This window comes from Harpia harpyja, chromosome 18, assembly GCF_026419915.1.
Source record: "Harpia harpyja isolate bHarHar1 chromosome 18, bHarHar1 primary haplotype, whole genome shotgun sequence".
Taxonomy (NCBI): domain Eukaryota; kingdom Metazoa; phylum Chordata; class Aves; order Accipitriformes; family Accipitridae; genus Harpia; species Harpia harpyja.
In genome coordinates this window covers 6,909,752-6,932,564 of record NC_068957.1, presented here as the reverse complement: position 1 = coordinate 6,932,564, position 22,813 = coordinate 6,909,752, and the positions used below count along the sequence as shown (strand labels likewise).

The 22,813-nt window shown below is 42.8% G+C and overlaps 1 protein-coding gene across 5 annotated transcripts in view; it reads left to right on the top strand.

Annotated features, from left to right (window-relative positions):
* Nucleotides 1-22,813, top strand: part of GRIA3 (glutamate ionotropic receptor AMPA type subunit 3) — a 156,263-nt gene that overhangs the window by 93,290 nt on the left and 40,160 nt on the right. For 4 of the 5 annotated variants that reach the window (XR_008239069.1, XM_052813322.1, XM_052813321.1 and 1 more), the window contains exons 8-11: nt 3,345-3,449; nt 4,796-4,903; nt 6,072-6,278; nt 16,115-16,491. Coding sequence is in view for 4 of the 5 variants with exons in the window: in XM_052813322.1 (XP_052669282.1) it covers nt 3,345-3,449; nt 4,796-4,903; nt 6,072-6,278; nt 16,115-16,491 (797 nt within the window). In the remaining variant the exon portion in view is untranslated. The remainder of the gene's footprint in view (nt 1-3,344; nt 3,450-4,795; nt 4,904-6,071; nt 6,279-16,114; nt 16,492-22,813) is intronic. The other variant, XM_052813323.1, reaches the window with a different exon arrangement.

Below are 22,813 nucleotides of genomic sequence, written 5' to 3'. Positions count from 1 at the left end.
AATGTGTATATTCCACAACAGCAGCAATTCTGCTGGGACTGAACTTGTGCCCTGCTCCGTGTAGACACAGTTTCTGTATTCACACAAGCAGCTGCAGCTCCTCAGGAAAAAAAAGAAAGAAAGAAAAAACAAACTTAATGACAAACTCCAAAGGATGGCTAAAATATATTCAATAGAGGGCAAGGCATAGCAAATTAGCTCTCAAAACTTGGCCAAAATCACATCCCTCTGGCCCTGGTGCAGCAGCTGCCTGCTTGTCCACACCAGAGCACCTACAATCTGACTCTCCTGTAGCACCCAAGCTTCCCATGAGAGTGAGTATGAGCCACTTTGCAAATGAACATGTATTAGGAGTTTCTAAAGTCAGGCTGAGGCTGCAAATCTGACTAACAGAACTAGACTGGGTCCTCAGCATGTGTATTGTAAATCTTGCAGGGATATGGGTATTTATGAACTTAAACACATACACACAATTTTGATAATTTGCCAGTAAAAAGTCAACTCAGACTGGTTTAAAGCAGTGGAAAAAATGTTGTCAGTCATAGCAATACTGCCGGATTTCAGCACCAGCCTGAACCTTGACACAGTTTAGCCTCAAACCAGTTCTGATTCCTGGCATAACTTTGCGCTCAGCCTGATTACCTTCTGCATGGCCTGTTTTTATCCCTAACACTAGTTACTGCATGGGATCCTACCTCACTTATGTCTCTAATTTTGTTGATTTTTAACTCTTTTTAAACTGCTATGTGTGTTAAAGCAAGTGACAACAGGGAAAATTGGATAACATTGTAGATACAAGAGACAAGAATACGGTCTGCTTTTGATCGGTCTCATATAACTCTAAAACAAACCTGTTAGAGCTGATTCTATTAATGCAGGCATAGAACTGGACTGAGTGAGATCAGAATTAAGCCCATGTTAGGTATAAACAAATCCTAGGTCAGACTTCATACACTTAGCTTAATTACTGCTTTTTCTCAATTACCAAATTGTAAAGATTATATCAGAAGGTTATAAGGAGTTATAGAAAGTTATAATCAGATTATATCATTCTTAAGAGTCAGAGAGAGCGTTCAGTCTCACATTGCCAGAGCTCTTTTTATGCCATTATGTCACTTCCTAGCAAACACCCTAACTGCACATTTACTAATGTAGCATTACACGCTTTTGAAGAGAAGTTAATTAAATTCAACCTTCACAATAGTTAAAGAATTCGTACTGTCCATTTGAACTTAATTACAAGCAAAACATAAAACTCCTCTGAATGAGATATGAGGTATTAATGTCAACAAAGAAAACCAACACAGCTACAAGACACTCCCTTATTCAGGGGAATTTATTTAAAGAATGTAATTCATAAGACAAACAAAGCCAAACTGACGACTGGCAAAAAATGCAGAAGTTTGGCTTTCAGCCAGTTGCCTTGTATTGTTTTAGGTGTTCGAAGTCATCTAAGGGAGGTTTACATACACCTCCAACGAGTGCTAACCAAGATCATCCGACACTGCCTTCCAGACCCCATCCTGTCCATCACGCTCTCTCCCTCTATTCAGACAATGATCTTGAATCTTTGCTTCAGGAAGAAAACTTTGATTTAACAGTGTTTCCTCTCCACTCTGTAGCAACAACTCAGATAAGAATATTTTTTCCAAGACATCCATGAAATATCCTGTGCCAGCAGAAGGTTCGGTGCCACACTGTAGTCATCCTGCTGGCAAAAGGGAAATAGGCATTACCTGAGTCTGCTTCCCTACAGCCTTGAAAACTGTGCATGTCTGTATTTCTAAAGCTGATTCTAAGACAGCAGATCAGTGGCAGACAGTTTACCTGAACAGCTCTGGGCAGTTATAAATCGTGACTCCATTTGTGATTGCCTCCGCATGCTGCTACCAGAAGCATTCTGAGTCCTGGTGAGTCTTCCTGCCTCGGTGCAGCCAGATTTTGAAAAGTGCTGAGTTTTCCCACCAAAGATAGAAACAAATTAAATTTGAAGTCAAAAGGTGTCAAGTGCACAACACTCGTGTCTCAATATGCATCAGGATGAAGCCAGCTTAACAAGCTCTGCTGCGAAGTACAGTCACTGCTGTGCTAAGGTAACCAGACGGCTGCCAGCAAGTGCCAAAAGCAGGCACAGCAACTCACATCTGACTGCAAGTTACATGTCAACTACCCTACAAATACTTTCGCTCAGTCCACAGTTGATAAAACCTCTTAGGGGCAAATTTGGCTTTCAAAGTCCCATTCACCTCTCCAGCTTTCTGGAGACAGGAATAACTCACATGTTCTTCCAGACCCCTGAAATGGTATAAACTATTTTAAGAAACATTCAAATCCACTTACTGATAAAAAAGTCACACTCCTTATATGTCAGTCTGAATTTGGCTCACTGGATAATTGGGGGTCCAAGGAATTTTGGCTGGTTTATGTAGCCTTGTCGACCATAACAAGTTTGATTGCACCACCTCTAAACCATAAATAGCGGATCAGTCACCAGCCCTGAACAGTTTCCCATTGACTAGTCTTCCATCACCTATTCCTGTAACTTCTACTGCATTTTGCTAAATATTAAAGCTAATTTACCCCTACTGAAGTTTCAGACTGTTACCCCTTCTGCCTGAGATGACAGCTTGTCAGTGTTGATAAGTGATAAATGGAAATATCTCACCGTTTCATGCAGGGAAGTAAGAAAGATTTTTTCTTTGAAACGAAGTACTTTATACTTCCCCTGAAGATGATTCATGTGAGTAGGTAATGATAATGACTTACCATCTATACACCCATCCATCCAGATTGAGACCAAAACTCCGTAAGCAGTAGAGATAATTGTCTGGGCTCATTCAGAGAAGACATTCATTCCTTTCTCCTACACTGGGACTGATCTTAAAATAAAGCACATCCCGGAATGAGCAATGATACGGGATTTTGGTCCATATCGCAAATCACTCTGTGCCATATTGTGAGGGGTTTAATGGCACTGAATTGTTGCATGGGCCTCACTGATACTCCATGCTGTATCAGTGAACCCAGCGTGACTCAGCACGGTAGAATCAGTCTTTCTTACATTTAACATACAGGCAGGGCTAATTTCACTTATACTTAAATGCAGCTCACTGCGGTAGTGAGTCACCAGCTGAGTACTAGCTAACAAAGAATATGTACAGCTGAAACTGAGAGAATTGGGATTGGTTTTGTTATGAAGAATATAACTGGCTGTGTCAAAAGTGCTACAAGTCTGTTATATAGACAGAAATTGTGCTAGAGCTGGTGTGTTCCTGCAAAATGTAACGCAGGGAAGAATAAAGTCAATCTTTTATTAAAATGTTTTTTCTGTTTATTCCCTTAAGGTGCAAGTTCAAGGAATGACAGGGAACATCCAGTTCGACACCTATGGGCGGAGAACAAATTACACAATTGATGTGTATGAAATGAAAGCCGCTGGATCACGGAAGGTAAGTGTCAAGACATGCATCCAGTTTTCACATCTTCACAAATATTTACTCCAGCAAACTAATGAAACTCAAAAATACCACACAGGTACTGTAATAACAGGGCCCTGAGGAAACCCCACCTTCTTGCTGTCTTCCCTATCTCAGGAACCTTGTTTTATTCTGTTCCTGGACCAAACCACTCGCCCTGCTTAATATCTTCATTGGTTTTCCTGTCAACTTCAGACCCCACTTTTTCCCTTAAAACCCTTCTGGAGCTTTTCCACTGCCGAGCATAACACCTGCTGCCATGGTCCTGTGCTCAGCTCTATCTCCTAATTCCTCTCCATCTTTCCCTTCCTCTCCATAACAGCCCTCGGAGCCATAGTGAAGCTGGAGCCAGTGTATTTTAGAAACCTTCTGAAATTAACAGAAAATAAGTTTGGTTTTAATTAGGATTTGCTACTCGTTCTCTTGTCTCCTAAATAAAGTATAGATCCTAAGTGGGATAGTTGCCTGGATCCCTATTATAAAACAAATTTAGGGCAGATTTTCAAAAATAATTATGTAGACAGGGTCTCAGGAGTATCGAGAGAAGAGTCTGTGTGGCCAAGGCACATAAATCCCCGATTTCACCTGGCGATAGGTACCCAACCTGCTTAGTCACCGTTGAGACTCCTTAAACTCTTCTGCACATATTTGATAACAAAATACCTCTGGACCTGGCCCAGCCATTCAGCTAGGCTTGCAGTGCAGACAAAAATGTTTACTTCTGTGTTGTGCAGGAATACAAAAACTAGTGTAGTAGCATAGCAGTGTAGCCACAGCACCATGAAGGTCAGCACAAGGCAGCTGACAAATACTCACCTCATGCTCACAGAGGGTTTTGTATCCCGTACCAAAGATAATGCTATTGTGCCTGCATTGATAACGATGTCTGTGTATCTACTGTAAAGCTCGCTCAGGCATGTCTGCAGGGACTGTATTCACTGTCCGAACTGCAACAGAATATAGATAAAAATTACAAAATCAAAGAATTTTACTCAGAGTGCTGTGCAGTTTATTTTCTTGTCTATAGTGTATTCTTACGCTGTGGATATGTGGGAACTTAGTCCACAGGCACGATGATGATACGAATTTAGATAGGGAGAATTTAATATGTATTTTCACTTAGATTTGGCTTGTATTTATTTGCACGTGGGCTTGAGAACATTGTTTCTTTAAGGACATTAAATTAAAGCTAATATAGTCCTTTAATGGCAAAAATGTTGCATGAGTAAGTTATGAAGCCATACATTTTGACAGTTCCTGTTACAAGTTCAGGCACCTTGTAAACGTATGTAATGAGGTAACAACCTCCATTTTTATAGGCTGGTTATTGGAATGAATATGAAAGATTTGTGCCAGCATTAGATCAACTGCCCTCTAATGACACTTCGTCTGTGGAGAACAGAACTATAGTAGTCACTACCATCTTGGTAAGTTTTATGTTCTTAGTGTGTTTGTGTTGTGCATGGCTCCTGAGGTGTGTTAGACACCTTGCCAGGAGGCAAATGTTGAATACTATGTGACTTCAAGTGACTGAAAAGTTCAGTATCTTCCCGAGATGTACTGAGGGCTTGACCCTGCAAACTTCTGTAGGTATCAATAAGTTTACTCACAGGAGGAGCTCACTGAGCTCAACACTGCGCTTTGCTGCTTCTCAGACACTTGAACTCAATCAAACGCCTCGCATAAGTGAAGTTATTATGCATGTATGTAAATGACTGCGGGATCTGGCCTTCCTGCTGTAGGGTCAAATCTTGCACCCCTCACTCAGGTACAGCTCCTGTAAACTCAACCCCTGTGGACTGAGTAAGGGTGGCACAATGAAGCCTGTAGAGAACTGGAACTGCTGTAGCACTGGGTGAAAAGCGACCTATGCCCATGCAATTCCAAAGGAGTAAAGCTCTTCTTGTGTCTCATAAACAGCAGCACCTGTGTCAGTCCCAATGCCTCTAGCAGATGTGCTCTGTACAGTATTGTTTGTGACTTTTATGCTTGTTACAGTTCTACTAAGCATGAGCAAATTTTATGCTATTTCCTGAAGCATTGTATTTTATACTCCTATGGATTTAGCGAGATATAATCAGCACTTCAGCTAGAATTTTCCAAGAAGGCTAAGGGAATTTAGTGACAAAAATTGCTGCTGAGGATTTTAGCCTAGCTTCCCTTAGGCTGCTTGGAAAATATCTCCCATCAGAGCCCCGTTTTAGGTCACTGGGGCCTTAGGAAATGATTTTGATGGTACAGGTGTTGGGTATGTCAGTTCTTTAAACACTAAAACCTGAATTATTACTACAGTGATGCTATTTGACTGTCTAATCAGGCCTAATGCTGCAAACAAAAGTGTAACTTTGTTGAAGTGGAATAGTCCTGTTGTCTTCAATGGGTCCATACTAGGAATAAAATCAATAGTATGTGTGGCTGTAGGATCAGCCAAGGATTTTTTAACTGCAAAAGTCTGTCTTTCTAATTTCGGTACCAAAACAGGAAACATTGTAAATACTTGCCAGTAATATAAAGGATAATAAGAGCTCTCATTTTGTATGTTCTAAAGCTGTATTTTACATTCATAGACTTTTGATCTTTACTTTTGTTTCAAAGGAATCACCATATGTAATGTATAAGAAAAACCATGAACAACTAGAAGGGAATGAGAGATATGAAGGATATTGTGTAGACTTAGCTTCTGAAATAGCAAAACATGTTGGAATAAAATACAAACTGTCAATTGTTGGAGATGGGAAATATGGAGCTAGGGACCCTGAGACTAAGATATGGAATGGCATGGTGGGTGAACTGGTCTATGGGGTAAGTTTCTCTTAACCTTCATTTTAATGTTCTTTATAAAAAGTTATGCTCAAAGTTAATAAACTGCAAAATAAAGATCATCTGTTTGAATACCACCTTTAAAATTCTAGGTATTTCTTTGTAGTGCCATTTTTATAGTCTGCTTTTCTAATCGTTCCATTGCAGGAAAGTGTCACTTTTTTACTGCTGTTCTCCAAATCAGAGTCCACAAAATATTGACAAGTGGCATTGGGCAAATTTCAAATTCTTGTCTACAGCAGAATTTCCAGTTTGCCCTTCATACGCTGCTTTTGCATTTGCCATGTGTCCTTTGTCAGTCTTGTAAGTTCTGGGAGGGTGGCCCTCCTGTTAAAGGTCTCATCCTATGATGGTGGCCCTCGTTGGATCACTGGTGTCAGTTTGTGTTTGACCGGAGACTAAACACTCAGTTAGCCCCATGGTTGCTTTTCAGGGTAAGAAGCAATGCAGGTGTGGAATCACCCATGTCTTTTTTCTTTTTAAAAAGAAGGGTTTGGCTTTAAAAATCAACTGTCAGACAAAAAAAAAAAAAGTCTAATTCATTGCACTCCTCTTTTTATTTCTATATTGGGTGTACACTGCTTTGTTTAGTAAGAACAAAAACAGTCCGGAATTGCCATTTTAGAAATTTCTTTGAAAATTAGAATTTTGGAATACAGATAAACCAGATGGAAGGGGGAGAAAATTGGCTTAGCAGAAAAGACTTTACAAGCTGATATTTCATCTTTGCTTTTTTTTCCCCAAATGCTAATGAGATGATTTGTGATTCCGCCCAAATCTTCTTTACAGTTTATTTTTAACAAGCTTTCCTTTATTAAAAATATCTGAGCAGAAGCGAATATTTCCATTGCCTCCTTTTGTTCCATGGCCGAGTGTAATTTCTAAAAGACACCTCAGAATTTCCTTGGAATAACATATCATTCTTGCAAAATGTTTGGTGAGATAATTCTTCTCAAATGAACCAGCCTTTTCAAAGTAATTGCTAGATTTGCAAAAGTTTTCTTATTCTGGAGCAGTCAGTCCTCATGCCTTATTATATACTTGGTAGCCTATTTGACTTCAAAATACTTTATGTAAGCAGCAATGTTTTTTTAATGTTGTGCAAGGGGAGAGAGGGAAATCTACTGATTAGAGAAAGTAAACGGGGGTCTGGACCCCTGGGTTATATCTTCACTTCGCTGTTGCATTGAGGTTTGACATTATGCAAATCTTCTGAACTCCCCATGCCTCAGTTATGTGATTTGGAAAACCGGTGTTACCTCTCTTAGAGGATACAAGTACGTCGAGGGCCTCTGAAGCAAAGGTTTAGTTTAGTTCCAAGCATAATTACATTGCAGTGGAAACCTAAACCCTCCGTTTCCCTGTGTGTGGTTCAAGAAATATCAAGAGTATTAGCTGTAATTCGGTCCTTTTGATACATTTGCAAGTGACAAGCAGTGAAACAGTTTATTCACTTAAAAAAATAATCATACCATAGGCAAAAGGCATGACAAAAGAGAACCTGAAATTACTGCTAACAGCCAGGGCAGAGGGACCGTCTACACCGGAGGAGGAAAGGTCTGATATGGGCCACTGCCTCTGGGACTTGAGCCAAGTAAGATTAGCCTGTGCAGCTGCTGTGTGATGCAAGATCCGTCTGGGTAAAGGGCCGCAAAAATGATCAGAGGGCTGGAACACCTCTCCTGTGAGGAATGGCTGAGAGAGTTGGGGTTGTTCAGCCTGGAGAAGAGAAGGCTCCGGGGAGACCTTATTGCAGCCTTTAAGTACTTACAGGGGGCTTATAAGAAAGATGGGGACAGACTTTTTAGTAGGGCCTGTTACGATAGAACAAGGGGTAATGGTTTTAAAGTAAAAGAGGGTAGATTCAGACTAGATCTAAGGAAGAATTTTTTATGATGAGGGCGGTGAAACACTGGCACAGGTTGCCCAGGGAGGTGGTGGATGCCCCATCCCTGGAAACATTCAAGGTCAGGTTGGACGGGGCTCTGAGCAACCTGATGTAGTTGAAGATGTCCCTGCTCGTTGCAGGGGGGTTGGACTGGATGACCTTGAAAGGTCCCCTCCAACCCAAACCATTCTGTGATTCTGTGATAACCAGGTTGGCTGCAGATGCCTCTTCCACACCACCTCGGAACGAGCCTCCTTAGCATCAAACTGAGCCCTAGCCACTTCCCCTTGACCCAACCATACTTATGACTTTTCCACACCAGCAAAAACCAGCCTCGCAGGCACCATAAACCATACCTTTAAACAACCCCCAACCCACTCCGCCATCGTCATCTTCCCCTGCAAAAAGGTCTGTTCCTTTGTATTCTGAAGCACAGTTTTCATCTGTGTTTTCTCATTAATGAAAAATTGAGGAATGTTTCCCTCCCTGACCCCCAACAGCTCTTCTTCTCATGCTGCGAGCTCAGTTACTGAAGCCTCTTCACTGCAGTGCTCAATTATTCAAAGGTCAGATGCGTCCCTTGAGGTTTGACTGTAGACCCACGTTAATGCTTACAGCCCAGCACTGCTGAGCTAGCTCCCCGTCCTGCCGAGCTGAACTTCTGAGCTGGCAAGTGCACAGAAATCCACCTGGCTTTCTGTAAGCAGGGAAAACAGTCCCTGAACTCCAAGTACAAACCTCACCAGCCCTCCAGACCCTTTCCCAGCCCTGTTTGCAAACATCATGAAATACCCTTGGCCCCTCTCTCCATCTGTTGAGAGGGGGCTGCGTACCACGCTCACAAGGATGTGCACAAAGCCCTTTGAAGATGAAAAGTGCTCTAGAAGTGCTAATGATTTGGAGCAAGCTCCTCATTTATGTGCTGACTTTCCTTTATCTCTCAGGGGCTTAAAACTCTATTAGGGAACTAAAACTGTATGCTACCCCTAATGCCCCTGTGAGCCTTGTCTGCAAAATGCCTGTCATATTTGGCTCTTCTGGATTCCATTTTGGGAAGACAAGAGGGAGATTAGATTTTAAATGCCTTTATTAGCATGTATAGAAGACAGGCGTGGGGGGATAAAAGGGGCCTGATTGGTTTTGATACCAGTTATCCAGCAGCTGAACTGAGCTGTGGCAGAAAACACAATCTTTTAGATTGCATTTGTCTCAAGTGATAAACAATGACTAGTCATTTGTCAAATACAGAATATTCCTGACCCAACAAGCTTCTCACCACCACGTGCCACTGCTGGGAAGCCTTACCATGCTTTTTGAACGCTGTGCCCTTTTTTGCATAGCCCCATGCATACAACTCTTCTCTAAAATTGCTCTTAGGACAGTCGTAGGAAGCGAACGGCTTGTCATTTTAATGCCAAAACCCTAATTAACTGTAATTAATGTTCAGTTTGTGCCAGATCATTGTTACTGTCGCTCTCGCTTCCTGGGGGATACGGCGTAGAGTCAAGAGAGAAAATGCAGCCGGGTCATTGCAGCTTCCAGAGCACCCCAGAAGGGCTCCGAAGGGCGAGGAGGGGGGAGAGCTGGGGGGGCTCAGTGTGCACTGAGCTGTACTCAGAGCAACAGCGGGGCTGTGTCACCGCCCTGCGGGTCCTGGGGCTGACCGGCACAGCCCTGACTCCGCTGTAAGACTAGCCAGAGGTCTGCATTAACTAGGCTAACTGGAAGAGTCCCGGGAGTTACACATTACCTGGGGACAGACACACTAAAATACTTGCCGATAGAAATTCTCCCTCCTCTGTCTCATATCGCATCGGGGCTGGTTGGAGGGCGTAAATGTCTGCTGTGCCGTAGGGCCCCCCCAAAGTCAAGGAGAGTCTCAGCTGGCCCTGTTGGACCTTTCCTTGTGGCTTTGCAATGGGCTGTACAAATGAACTGGGTTACAGAGAAGGGCTTGCTCTTCGGCAGCGTCAGGATGGCAGCCCTGGAGTTCTGGCCAAGCAGATATTCCCAAACTCCTTTGCTTCGGACAGGAGAACCCAGAAGTCTTGTTAGAGAGGAGCTAACAGGGCCTTGTGGTTTCTTAGCAATTTTCAAATGGTGGTGGTGGTGGTAGTAGTAGTAATAATAATAATAAAATTTGACATAAAAATGAAGTTTATTTGATTTTTCATAAATCAAAAAATGTCAGTTCAGGTTGAAGAAAAACTTCATTTTCCTCTTTCACTCTGATGGTGTCAAAATAAGACTCTTCTTCCTACTAGAAAAAAACCTACCAATCCAAGCACTGTTATTTTTTAAACGAAGAGAAATTTCTAAAGCGTAGTGGAAACTTTCGACAGAATAAAAATAGCATATAGGCAAAGCTTTTTTGCCGGACATTTTAGAAGAGGGAAGTAGCTAAATCATTCTGTCTGGGAGACTGAATCACTATTTAAATCTAACCAGCAAAGCAAACCAGCAAGGCAAGTGCTGTCCTCCAGTGATCCACCCGCTAACAACTGTGCCCTCCGCTCGCTCGGGCTGATGAGCAGCAGCATCTCCCACTGCGCACACCCCGCCAGGCTGCTGCTCGGGGCTTTGTACCCGCCGGCTGCTGAGCACCAGACAATCGTCTTTTCTCTTCTGTAGGGTAAGCCTCTTTCTGTAGGCTTCTATTTCGTCTTTCCCTTTTAAAGCAGGCTGCTGGTCTTCCTTCACTGTTCAGCCAGGGAAAGCCTTCTCTCCCCGGGCCTGATGCTTTTCACATCGCTGAAGCTAATTGACGGGAGGTTTAACACGGTTCTTAATTGTAACTACAAATGCTTTGGGAGTGGGAAGAGCAGCCAGACCTTACAGCCTTTAAAACTCTCCTCAGGTAAAAAAAGGTCTTTATAAAAACCTTGCAATACGTAAAATGGCGTAAAGGAACGAAGCAGGGATGTAAAGGACAGACGGCGCCCCGAACGCAGGCAGCCTCCGCAGTCTGTCAGAGCGAGACCACCTGCACATCTCCCTGCCTTTAGCAGACCAACCAGCCTCGCGTGGCAGTGGCCTCGCTGGCTCTCCCAGCAGCAGAAGAAAGACTACAGGTGGCACATACAGCCTTCGAATCGTAGCGGAGGGGAAGACGAACTCGATTCCTAATTCTCCTCAAAACGTCCCGTGCGCTCTTAGTCTGACTGTGCCGTGAGCCAGAGCAGCTCACCCTTCGCCCCTCTGCCCCGGTTTCTAGAGGAGGGAAGCCCAGGTTCAGGTGCCCAAAGGCAGCCGTGCGATGCCGCTGCCCTGCGGCTCAGGCAGACCCTCATCCTGCACACGCACGGGCAGATGCTGGGTCCCTGCCCAGGCAGGCGCTGAGCCGCGGTGGCACCGGACCGCAGCCCCGGCACGGAGCCGCGCTGGCGTGGTCCCAGACTTCAGCTGACCTGCCTCCGAGCGCAGGCGGAGGAAGCACGCGTATGTCCGCAACTCAAAAAGCAGATGTACCCTTAATTTCTCCATCTGCGTACAGGGCTCGTGCCTCAGAAGGAACTGTGGCCACCCGCATAAAGCACGCGTGGACTTGACGTTGACAAACTACAGCGGACAAGGCCAACTGCAGTTTTAACACCTGAATGCCTTTTTACACCGCTCAGCTAATACACATTAAGACTTCAATGCAGCATGTTGCTGGTCAGATATCAGCTGTTGTTTTTAAGTAAGTGTGAGCTAATGTGTTAAAAACACATTGCCCCCATGACCTGGCCTCCTAACATACCCTGATATCCTTGGGTATACTGGGCTCTCTTTACAAGGTGGCTTTTACCAGCAGATGTGTTGCTCTGACACCCTTTTCTGATACCTGGAAACCTCAAACTGCACTGTGAAGTCCTAAAATGTGCTCACAGTCAGTCGTCGTTCCAGCGCAGTCTCTCCTGATGCCGCTGTGTACCTGCATTCAGCACTTCTGGGGTGCCCAGAGGTTTGGCTCCCGATGGACGTCGGGCAGCGTCCCTCTGCTTCGGTCTGCACATAAGCTGAGTGCTGGCTGGCTTCCCGTCACACAAAGGTCTTGCAAAGTGACTGTAGCCCAGACCCACTTCTTGAGAAGCGACACACTGGCAAAGAAACTGTTCGGTTCTGCAAGCATGAATGACCAGAAGCACGTGCAGTAGCCGGTATCTCGTGCTGTCTCTAGCGCATGGCTTTGAAGTTAGGAAGACTCATCTTTAGGTCTGTAAGCAAAAGAATTCAATCCCTCCTTTTGGATTACAGAGGTGGAACATCTTATCGTTTGTCTTTCTCCACGCAGAGGGATATTTCCATTTGCTGTTTTTTCTCCCTCACCTTAAGAGTCTTGAGGTTTGCAGCCCGCGGGGGTCAGCTTTGAACAGAGTGGGTAGTGCCTCTGTGCTGCATGTCCTCTCTAAATCCATCCCTCCCACACTAGTAGGCAAAGACAGAACAAGCCTCAGAGGAATCCATGACATTTCTCGCCCGGCTCAAATGCAGTGAAGATGATGTTTGAAACGCCATTAGTCATGAGTGATTAGCAAAGCTTAGTTGTTGAGGTACTTAAATCCCCCTCCAGTTCTGCACTGGGAAGGGCATGTTTGTGGTTGTGGTTGTGTTCCTTTTAATCGAGCTCAATTTTTATGGGTTCTGTTTATCTGCAGCCATAACAGGGAGGGAAATTCACAACTGTGCTGCAATTATTAATGATCCTGTAGGGTGCTTAGAGCTCTCCTTAAGCTCTCCATTTCAAATACTATATCTCTAAATAAATAAGCAAGGAGCGGTCTGTTTTTTAACCTCTCTAGTGCAACTGCTATTCAGGGAAGTGGTGGGGAGCCAGGCTCGGGTGCTGGATTGTAGCTGGTCCACTCTCAGTGCCCTGGTTGATGGTTTCCTGAGACCCTGTGTCTGAACCCATGCTTGTTCTCTCTGCAGAAAACAATTGCTGCCATGTTCGTGTAAGACATGAGGGTGGTTTTTGGTGTTTCCAATATATTGAACGCCTATCAAAAAATGGTAGGAAAGCAGGAAGACAGAAATGTTTCAGAAAAATAAATATTTGTATCCCTTGTAATATTAAAATCCAATTTTAAATCATTTACAAAGAAATACGTACTGTATGATATGAATGAGGACACGGTAACAATCAGGCCTTTAAAAACTGATTTGTCTGTGCTTTCGGCACAGCATCGGCTTCATCCCCCCAAAGACCCCACAGGAATATCCTGCATGAACTCAGCTGCTCATGAAGGAGATACAGACTTTATTGCACGCTGCATCAGCACTTAGGAAGAGCTCCACCGTGTCTACTTTGGCAATTAAAATATTACTTTGGGAGAATTAAATTTCTCCAAGTCCAGGAAAACGCTACAGACACTAAATGCTCTTATAGCTGAACCAGCCTTTTCCTACCTTGACGAGCTGTTCCAAGGCTGGCCGAGCATGTGCAGAAGTGCCAGGCAGTAAGGCACCTGCCTCCCACCTAAGCTTCACTTCACGTGGAATCCTTGTGAAGTCTCTGCAGGGGTCCTGATCTGTTAAGCTTGCTCTAATAAGGATTAATTTGTAAGTACCTTGTTAGTTCAACACGAAATACAGTAGCCGTGGTCAAAGTGCTTAGTCTTCCAGCCAGGCGTGGACTCTTGACTACCTTTAAAACTGATACTCTGTGTGCATCTCGTAATTAATGACTGCAGGCATCTAATATTTAACAGTAGCTCAACAAGCAGCAGCTACAAGACAAATAATACATGTTTGGGGGGAATTCATCAGTGAACAAGTTCCAGCATCACTCAGTCCCTTTACCACACTCTACCTGTGTCCCCCCAGGTCTCTCTATTACTTAGGTGATGAACACATTCATCTGCAAAGCCAGCAAACACCCAGGCATCCGAAGGCTGACAGCCTTTTCAGTGTTTGTATTCAAGCCACGCTAAGCTAGATTTTTGCAGTAAGTGACCACAAATCAGGTGAGGGTTTTCTCCCCGAGGAAGGCTGTCACTCAAGGGGAAAGGCAGTGTCCTAGCACGCATGAATGTCTGAAGGGACTGTGAGAGGGTACACCAAGGACCATAATTTCCGAATGGCTTCCTTAGGCGCACAGGCATGGTTTATTTGATTATTCCAAGCAGTGAACTTGTAGTTGCACGTGCCGGTACAAACCGTGGAGAGGTATTCCTGAGTGGCTGGAGCAAATCTAGAGGTCGTGTGTGCAGATGGGTACTTCACGGAGGGAGGCTTGCTGTGGGAAGGGCTGTAGGGCCAGTCCTCCGTCCAACAAGTCTGCCATTAGCCTCAGTCTTAAAACGCTGAGAAAGTGCCTTGGGGATGGCTGCGCAGTGCCACTGGGGCACCAGCTGGCACAGAGCGTGGGATGCTGAGATTAACCTTATGAGAAGCCTTCACCATTTCCGCTTATTAAACTTTAAAAAAAAATACCCAAACCAGCCATGTAGGAGGAGGAACAAATCAGATATTAATGACAGTCATGTACATCACCATCAGATTTACATAAAGGCATATTCAATTATTTTATGGCACAGATTTTAATCACTTCTTATTTCCTATTAGCTTTTATTCAAACTTCCACTTAATCAGGTTTTATTTTTCCACCAGAAAGAGATACATACTTGCTAGTGGGAAACAAAAATCTGATTTAAAAGGTGCGCAGTGGTTTAGGTAATGGTAAGTTAAACTTTCCCTAAGAATCATTTTTTCTTTCTGAAATTCTTAATTACCAATGAAAGGCCATCTTTAAAAGTATCAATAACACGAATAGTTAGAGTGTTCAAAATAGAAGACTACAAAAAAAGCGTATGTAGGTATGCAGACTCTCATAACAATTTTTCAATGAAAAGGGCTTTTTTTTAACGTTCTAGTCCCCTCCATTGCAAATGCTGACACCTGCTTGAGTACTTGGCTTAATCAAGGTTAGGTTATCTAAACATAATGACTTGAATCTTTCTGGCATAGAAATACAGATACAATTAAATATGTTGAAAATCTATTCTGGAATGTTATTTTTAATCAGGTGGCTAAGTAATTTTTTTACTTCACATTCTTACCCTCCCATAGAATCCAGCAAGGATGTATTGACTGAAGGGAAGGGTATTGGTTGAGGGTATACCAGCATGCTGGTGAATAACAGATGCAATGACATGAGATTGTGCTTCCAGATGACACAGCCCCAGAGCATGGTCTATGTAATAAATCTATAGAGCTAAGTTCTGTAAAACAGGATGGCATACATTATACTGAAAAATGCTACTTTGCATTCTTCTCAGATAACCCAGGCTATTTACTTCTCAGGGACTCACAAATCTGTATTGTTGTTCTGCAGTGACGACAAAAAGGATGGGCTGTCTGATTCCTATCACCCCACTATTTTACCATCTTCTATCCCTTATTGCAATGGGGTTTCGAAGGAGTATATGAGTGGTAGTGTGCAAATGCAGCTGAAATTCAGTGTCTGATTACTTCTCTCAGGTTCCTTTTAAAGATCCTGGACTAATCAGTAAGGGAAGAGAACTTGCTGAAAGAATGGAAAAGAGAAAATTAAGATATGACAAACATACAATTTGACCAAAGTCTTCAAGACAGATGGATGGATACAGACCATTACTAGAAAATGACATCGTTTTAGTTGCCATCTCACTGTCCAGTTTGCGTAGTGTTTATTTATCCATTTTAACTTTAATAGAAACATAAATACATGTTGGTACATATCTGCCTCTGTCCTGAGGCCCTTGTACAGATTTGATTGTCATTTTTCTTGTTAATAATTTTCTATCAATATGACGTAGTCCTTAACTTCAGTGACTGCAAAATAGGCTGCAAAGAAAATGTTTCCTACTCACTCTTGTTATTTATCATCTGATTCATTAGTCTGAGACTCTAGATTATGATTATGTTGCAACTGTTTTGTAACTAACTAGGGTTTGTTTTCCCTTTTCAGAGAGCAGATATAGCTGTTGCCCCCCTCACCATAACATTGGTGCGAGAAGAAGTCATAGACTTTTCCAAACCCTTTATGAGCTTGGGCATCTCCATCATGATCAAGAAGCCTCAGAAATCTAAACCGGGCGTATTCTCTTTCCTGGATCCTTTGGCTTATGAAATTTGGATGTGTATAGTCTTTGCTTACATTGGCGTCAGCGTAGTTCTTTTCCTAGTCAGCAGATTCAGCCCTTACGAATGGCACTTGGAAGACAGCAGTGAAGAACCACGTGACCCTCAGAATCCTCCCGACCCTCCAAATGAGTTTGGAATATTTAACAGCCTTTGGTTTTCCCTGGGTGCCTTTATGCAGCAAGGATGCGATATTTCTCCAAGGTTTGTTCCATATCACTCCATCACCTTTTTGCATTTTATGGTCATTTTCTGATGCCATGGTGCATATATGTTACTTTTTCAAATTTCTTTTTAATTCCAAATTTTTTACTTTGACATTCCATTCAATGCTAAGCATCATCATCAAGCCACCATGCTTGCTAACATTCACCTCCAGAGTGAGTGGCATTGCCTTATAATGCCATTTATGCATTTCTGCCAAACTTATATACACCATGTTGAGGCTGTAAAATGCATAGGGTTTTCTGTTTTCAGCAATGCTTGGAGGGCTACCGTGTTTTTGCTGCATATCTCATTTTACGGTCATCTCCTTGGTGCATATAACATACTCTGCTTTGCAAAATTAAGAATTGTTTATTTTAAAATGTCACATGCAACAGCACTTTAAAACACCTTCACTCCCGTCATGGCTTCTGCTGGTCTTTTTACTTTCTTTTGTGCCTCATTTCTCTTTGTTTTGTTCTTCTTGAACCATCCTTTCATCTATTACTAATTTGCTTACCACCGTCTTTCATATGTTCAGGCCTCCATATGTGCCCCTCTGACAGTTATTACGTAGTACCCTGTATGTGTATTGTTATTTCAATCCAGTCTAATCTGTTGTCCCTGTGTTCACAGTCAATATGGTCTAATAAGCATTGCCAGTTTCCATAAAGATTTTTCTTATTCATGAAGACAGTCGTTCTGAATAAGGCTGTAGTAAAACATGTTTGATACTAGTTCCAATTTAAGAGCGAGCACTGGTATTTAACTATTGTAGAATTATTTTTCTTTTTTAAAGAAGCATTTTGAAAACCAGATGAGAATAGTGAAGTTCTCTCTAATTAAATAATGCATACCACAAACGTTTTTTGAATAATATATATATAATGTTTCTACATTTACACTGGTAAAATACTTTGGTGATGTGCCTGTGATAAGCAGTAAAATTATCTAGTTTCTTAGTGATGGAGCACTAGTTGTATTTTGTATGACAATATTTTAGTAACTAGTTTACAGCTATTTTAATTATTAAAAATACCTGCTTAGTACAAACAGGATGCAGTTTTTCCCTTTAACAAGGCTGCTAATTAAAGCGAGAGAGACAGATCTTTTCTAACTAAGCACTTTTACTTACATTCAAAATACACCTTGTTAATCTCCCTATTTGTGTACCTTTTTCGGTACCTTAATCATTGAAAAGTTACCAGGTTTTTCTGGTCTACATAGTGGTAGGGATCTTGAGTAGCCTCACTGAAGCAAGCGACAAAACTTCTATGAAGTGTCATGGAAAGGATCATGATTTTACCTGTTATAATGTAATAATGATCCTTTAAGTTCACAGTCATTGCACATTCAAATACCCTAATGATCGCAGCGAAATCCAGGACTTTCAGAGATACTGACGTATGCCTGTTGGTATCTGATGCAAGCCATGCCTAAGTTTTAAAAGTTTTGATAGCAGCAGTTAGATTTCATACTTATTGACAGATGCGTATATGTCCTACGTAGAACACACACATTTTTGCCTGGATATCGCCACGCATTAGTTTTTCACAGTTACGAGTGTTCGGGTGTGCTGCCTCACTGTGTAGGTATAGCTGTTAGCCTTCTCCTCCTGTTTATACACTGTGTTTCTGCTTTATGCCTAAATTCTGTATTGCAACTTTGCCTCTCTGCTTGCTGTTAAAGGTGATGAGTAGTTATAACATTTAAATTGCTGTTGACCATGTGTATGCCCAATATAAAGGACCGGGAAATAAGCACTGGGACATCACATGGAAAGCTGCAGGCATTGCACTGTTTCCACTAGGTCTGTTTATTGACAGTTAAATAGAAGTGCATAGGATTTTTGTTAAGCTCTCATGTGACTCTCTGACATGTTCAGCCATTTACCTTATATAATGAGTAGAACATACTCTATTTTTTTTTTCAATACTACCATGATAAGTGCCTTGGAAATACCTACGAAAAAAAAGACAGCAGTAAACCTGTTTATTTTATCTGTCCATCAGAAGCTATTAGCTCAGTATGAATATGTGGCCCTCATTTGAAGATGTTGTCCAGTTACTTTGTTACCTTTCGTGATGACAGATTCCAGGCAGTTACATGCATTGTTACTGAAAAAAAGAGAAATATAATACCTTGGTTTAAATTCCAGAAACACTGTTCCTTTGACCAATATGTTGATTTAAGTTGATTAAATGTCAAATTTCTTTTCCGTAGAAGGGACTATTCCCAAGTATTCCATTCTTAATCCGTATCTTTGTAAGGTTACGCCATTCACAGTACATTGACTATATGAATGTTTCATACTATTTTATTGCCATTAAAAGGGGCTTCATTCTTCCATTGTGAGTTTTGTCTGAATAAATTTCTTACATGAGAGCGTACAGCACTTGTAGAGGGATGCCGACAAGCAGTCTGGAGAGATCACTTTTGTACTTGCTGATAAAGGCTCTTTCAGCTGCCTTTGTGCGGAACAGCTGTGACATCTAATGACTAGTTAGATCTATCCTCGGTGAGTATGCTGTGTGGATATTCCAGAGGATATATCCCTATACTCTCCTCTCTGTATTTAATAGGAGTCGTCTAAATGGAATCAGATAGCAGCCAAAGGATGGGGGTTAGTGCATCCCTTGATGGAATCAACATTTGTTCCAGCAGTTTTGTTCTGCTATCAAAGGCTGCTGTGTTTTTGGCATAGTGAGCTAAAGCATTGAAAATTCACTTTTGATGGATCAAAAGTAGATTATTAAACTTGCTTTAATGTAAGATGTGTACAGAAAACGGAATCAGGAGAAAACATAGTCAAATTTGTAACACTGTTCTGAGCGAAAGTATCTTTGAAATCTCTATGAGAGCATGTATTTTCATTTTGCTCTTTATTCGTGTGGAACAAAGAGGCTAGATTAATTAACTGCTGATGGAAAAAGACAGGGCGTTCGTTACAAATTATCTCATGAGGTTGGTCATTTAAGAGGGTATATTTCTAGATCCCTATTTTCACAGCAGAAGACTCAAGAGACTCCTATTAAAGGCCATGGGAATGACTTTGTGGGACTTTCAAAACAGCAATGAGAGCTGGGTAACTAGATCCTTCTGAAACTCCCACTGCCAGTTCCTATGATGGAAGCATCGCAAGTCAGCACTTCAGATGCTATTTTTTGTTGTGTTCTGCCGCAGTAGCTGAGGCGAGGGCCGCCTGAGGCCGGCAGGAGAGGCAGAGGGCTGGCTGGGCGCGCGAGCGAGGGACGGAGCTCGCAGCTTAGTGGGTACCAGGTAACGCGTGCTCAGAGTATGAAGGGCTTCTAGGCAAGGAGGGTCTGCGCCAAAGTTGTTCAGGGCTATTGGTCAATATAACAGCCATCTTGTATCGATCGGAAGAGCCCAATTAAAAGTTGAGTAGTGTGAGAAGCTTATTATTTCTGTGTACTATAGGAAATCAAATATGTTTTATGGCCATGATTAGAAAAAAAAAATCAAGCTATTTTGATAAATAAATGAGGTTTTGTTTGAATGTATTATTCTTCTGGAAACTGAATGTGAATTTGAGTATTTATTTTGTTTTTCTCTTGTTACTAATTTGCTCTCATTTGACTCCATGCTTCCTTTTAAATTTCCTCTCAAGGTATGCACTCTTCCTGTTTACTTCCTTTTGAAAACACCGTCTGACCTTGTTTTGATAATTGAGTTATAATTCTGTTAGTCCAGGTCTTTGTTGCTCCTCTCATTTGTTAACACGCTAATTCACTTTAAAATAATGTCACGCAAAGTATCTATTTATTGAGGTAATTTGGAAAACGACATGTTGGGATAAAGCATTAGTTGTTTCTTTTTAAATTACAACACTGCATACTTGGACAGGTATGTCTTCATCAGAAAAAGCGGTGCTGGTATTAAAAGCCGTGATTGATTTTTCTATAATTATTATCTGAGTAATGGACAAACATTTCTGTGGTTCACAGTACAAACCATACAAGTATTCTCTTACTACCAGCCCGGTGTTTATGTACTAACCCTTTTTCTCCCACACCCCTCTACACCAGCTCCTGCAGTGGGTATAAGGAGTCTCCGTATCAGCAGATGGACTGGGGGGAACTGGGGTCCTCTGGACAAGGAGGCTGCCAGGCCATGCTTGTCTATGTTCTTGTTCTTTGACTCTCTCTGTCTGTCTGTCTTTCCTTCACTGTCAGCTTTGTGGTTTGTTTTGTTTTTCTTTGCCCCATCCCGTGCTACCACCAATTACAGCAGCTATGTCAGCCCACACTGCTTCGTAGTAGCAGCTGTTGAATCTTCCTTTTTGTGCTCATTGGAAGACTCTGGGAGAAGCAACTCAGTAGTGACATCCAGTTTTCTTTCAAGTGACCTCAACTCTTCTGAGAACAGCTCTGGTCCTCATCTAGCAAGACCCCTCTCTTGCATGTGGGACCCTCAGGGAAGTGCTGCCTTCGTCAAGAGATCCAGCCATGCCCACCTTCCCCTGCCTCTCAGCTGTTCTCCATTTTTTGTCCTGTATCTGTCTGACTTGGTTCACGCAGGTTGCAAGATCTCTGGGGCAAGATATTTTTACCTTTCTCTGTGTGTGATATGCTGTATGAGCATGCAGCTCGACACAGACTTTTTATTGTTACAGCAGTGTGAACTTGAGGTTTCACTGGTTTGGAAAATGCTTGTCTTCTGCACATCTTCATCCCAGCAACCCATCTGTCCTGCTAACAGGAGGGGCAGCTACCAATGCGAGTAAGACATTTCCCGTGGGAAACTGTAGGGAGAATGAACACATACTGCTTTGTTCCCAATAGTTCCATTGAATTTATCTAAACACCCTGGCAAGTCTTTTTTTCATCTTCCTATTTCCAGAGCTACTAAAGCAAGAGGGCCATGGGAACCTGGAAACCCCAGATAAAGCCAGTCTTGCTGTGTGCAAGTGGGTGTTTCATGTGCTGTACCCGCTGGCCAGACTTCTGCTCAGTCTGGCTCCGAAACTGTCCACCTCGCTGCAGGGAGAAGGAATTCAACTCCAGGTCTTCTCTGAAGATGGAAAGCATGTAGTGAAGGAATGAACAAAAGGGAGATGAATTTCACCTAACGTAGCCATCTAAAAGCAATAGGCTGTGTTTCGGTCAGGCATCTCGGTTCTCTTCAAAGTCATGAGACAGATGGGCGCCCTCAGACTTATCCCACACAACAGCAAGTGAGATAAATCTCTTTCTGAGGGTGTCTGTCTCCTCTCTTTCTCCACTGGCTCCAAAGGGAGCCTTACACAACAAGTTCAGCAGGCACTGCTTTGCAGTTGGCTTAAAATCACATCAGCCCATGTAAGAGGCTGATTCGGTGTGTAGGGTATCGAGTTTTACGAAGTAGCTAAAGGCAAGACCCTAATTGGTAAGAGAGCTGGCCAGAAAGGACTTCAGCCATCTGTAAACTCCCAAGATATTCACTTGATACCTACAAAGAATGTAGAGCGAGGTAGAGAGATTCCTTGACTTACTACATTATTCTGGATTTATATTTCTGCAACTTACCTTTGCAGCTACTCAGTAGCCTTCTGTTAGCGAGCACAGCTGCGGCACAGCCCAGGTTGAAACTTGGAAGCCTTTTATCCTCTTGGGAGTCCCTCAAGAAAGGCAGGGAAGCCTCCTCCGCGTGTCGGTGGTCCGGCGGATGCGTGCCTGCCCTGAGGAAGCGCTCGCAGGCCGGAGCGATGGCGATGTCTCTCAGTTCACACCTCGAAAGTCATTGCTTCCTGATGGACAAAGAGGCGATGCTTCGCTCCTCAGGCTTTCCTAGGCTTTGTAACCGCCTGAACGGCCTTGCACATCGGTACGGACTTGATGCAGCAGTCCCTGGGATGCTAACCCTGGGGCAAGTGGTGCGTGCTGTAATCCACAGAAACCAGCCTGCATCTGCCCTCTCAGTGGGAGCTGCTGCTTCAGTTTCTTGGGCAGAGGAGAGTGGAGAACAGCAGTGCTTCACCTCTTAGTTTGTTTCTCCACGTTCCTCTAACCTATTCCAGGTTGCTCTCTCTGTTTTTATTGTGTTGGCGATTTTTTTCCTTTGGTGTGTTCTTTAATGTTGGATGGATATTTTTTTTCTTTCTTTTTTTCGTAATAATTTAATGGGATTTTTTTAATGGCTCAGGCAGTCTCAGGCTCTGGCCAAGACTAGGCGGTTTACCAGCTAACCCCCCCTGTGTGGGTGGGGTGGGGAGACATCACAAGACTTTTGCTTTTTTCCTGTCTCCATCTGTTGGTAGGACAACTTGTACCCACTGTCTGGGGATGGCACTGAGGGGCTTGAAGGAAACTAAAATAAACAGGTA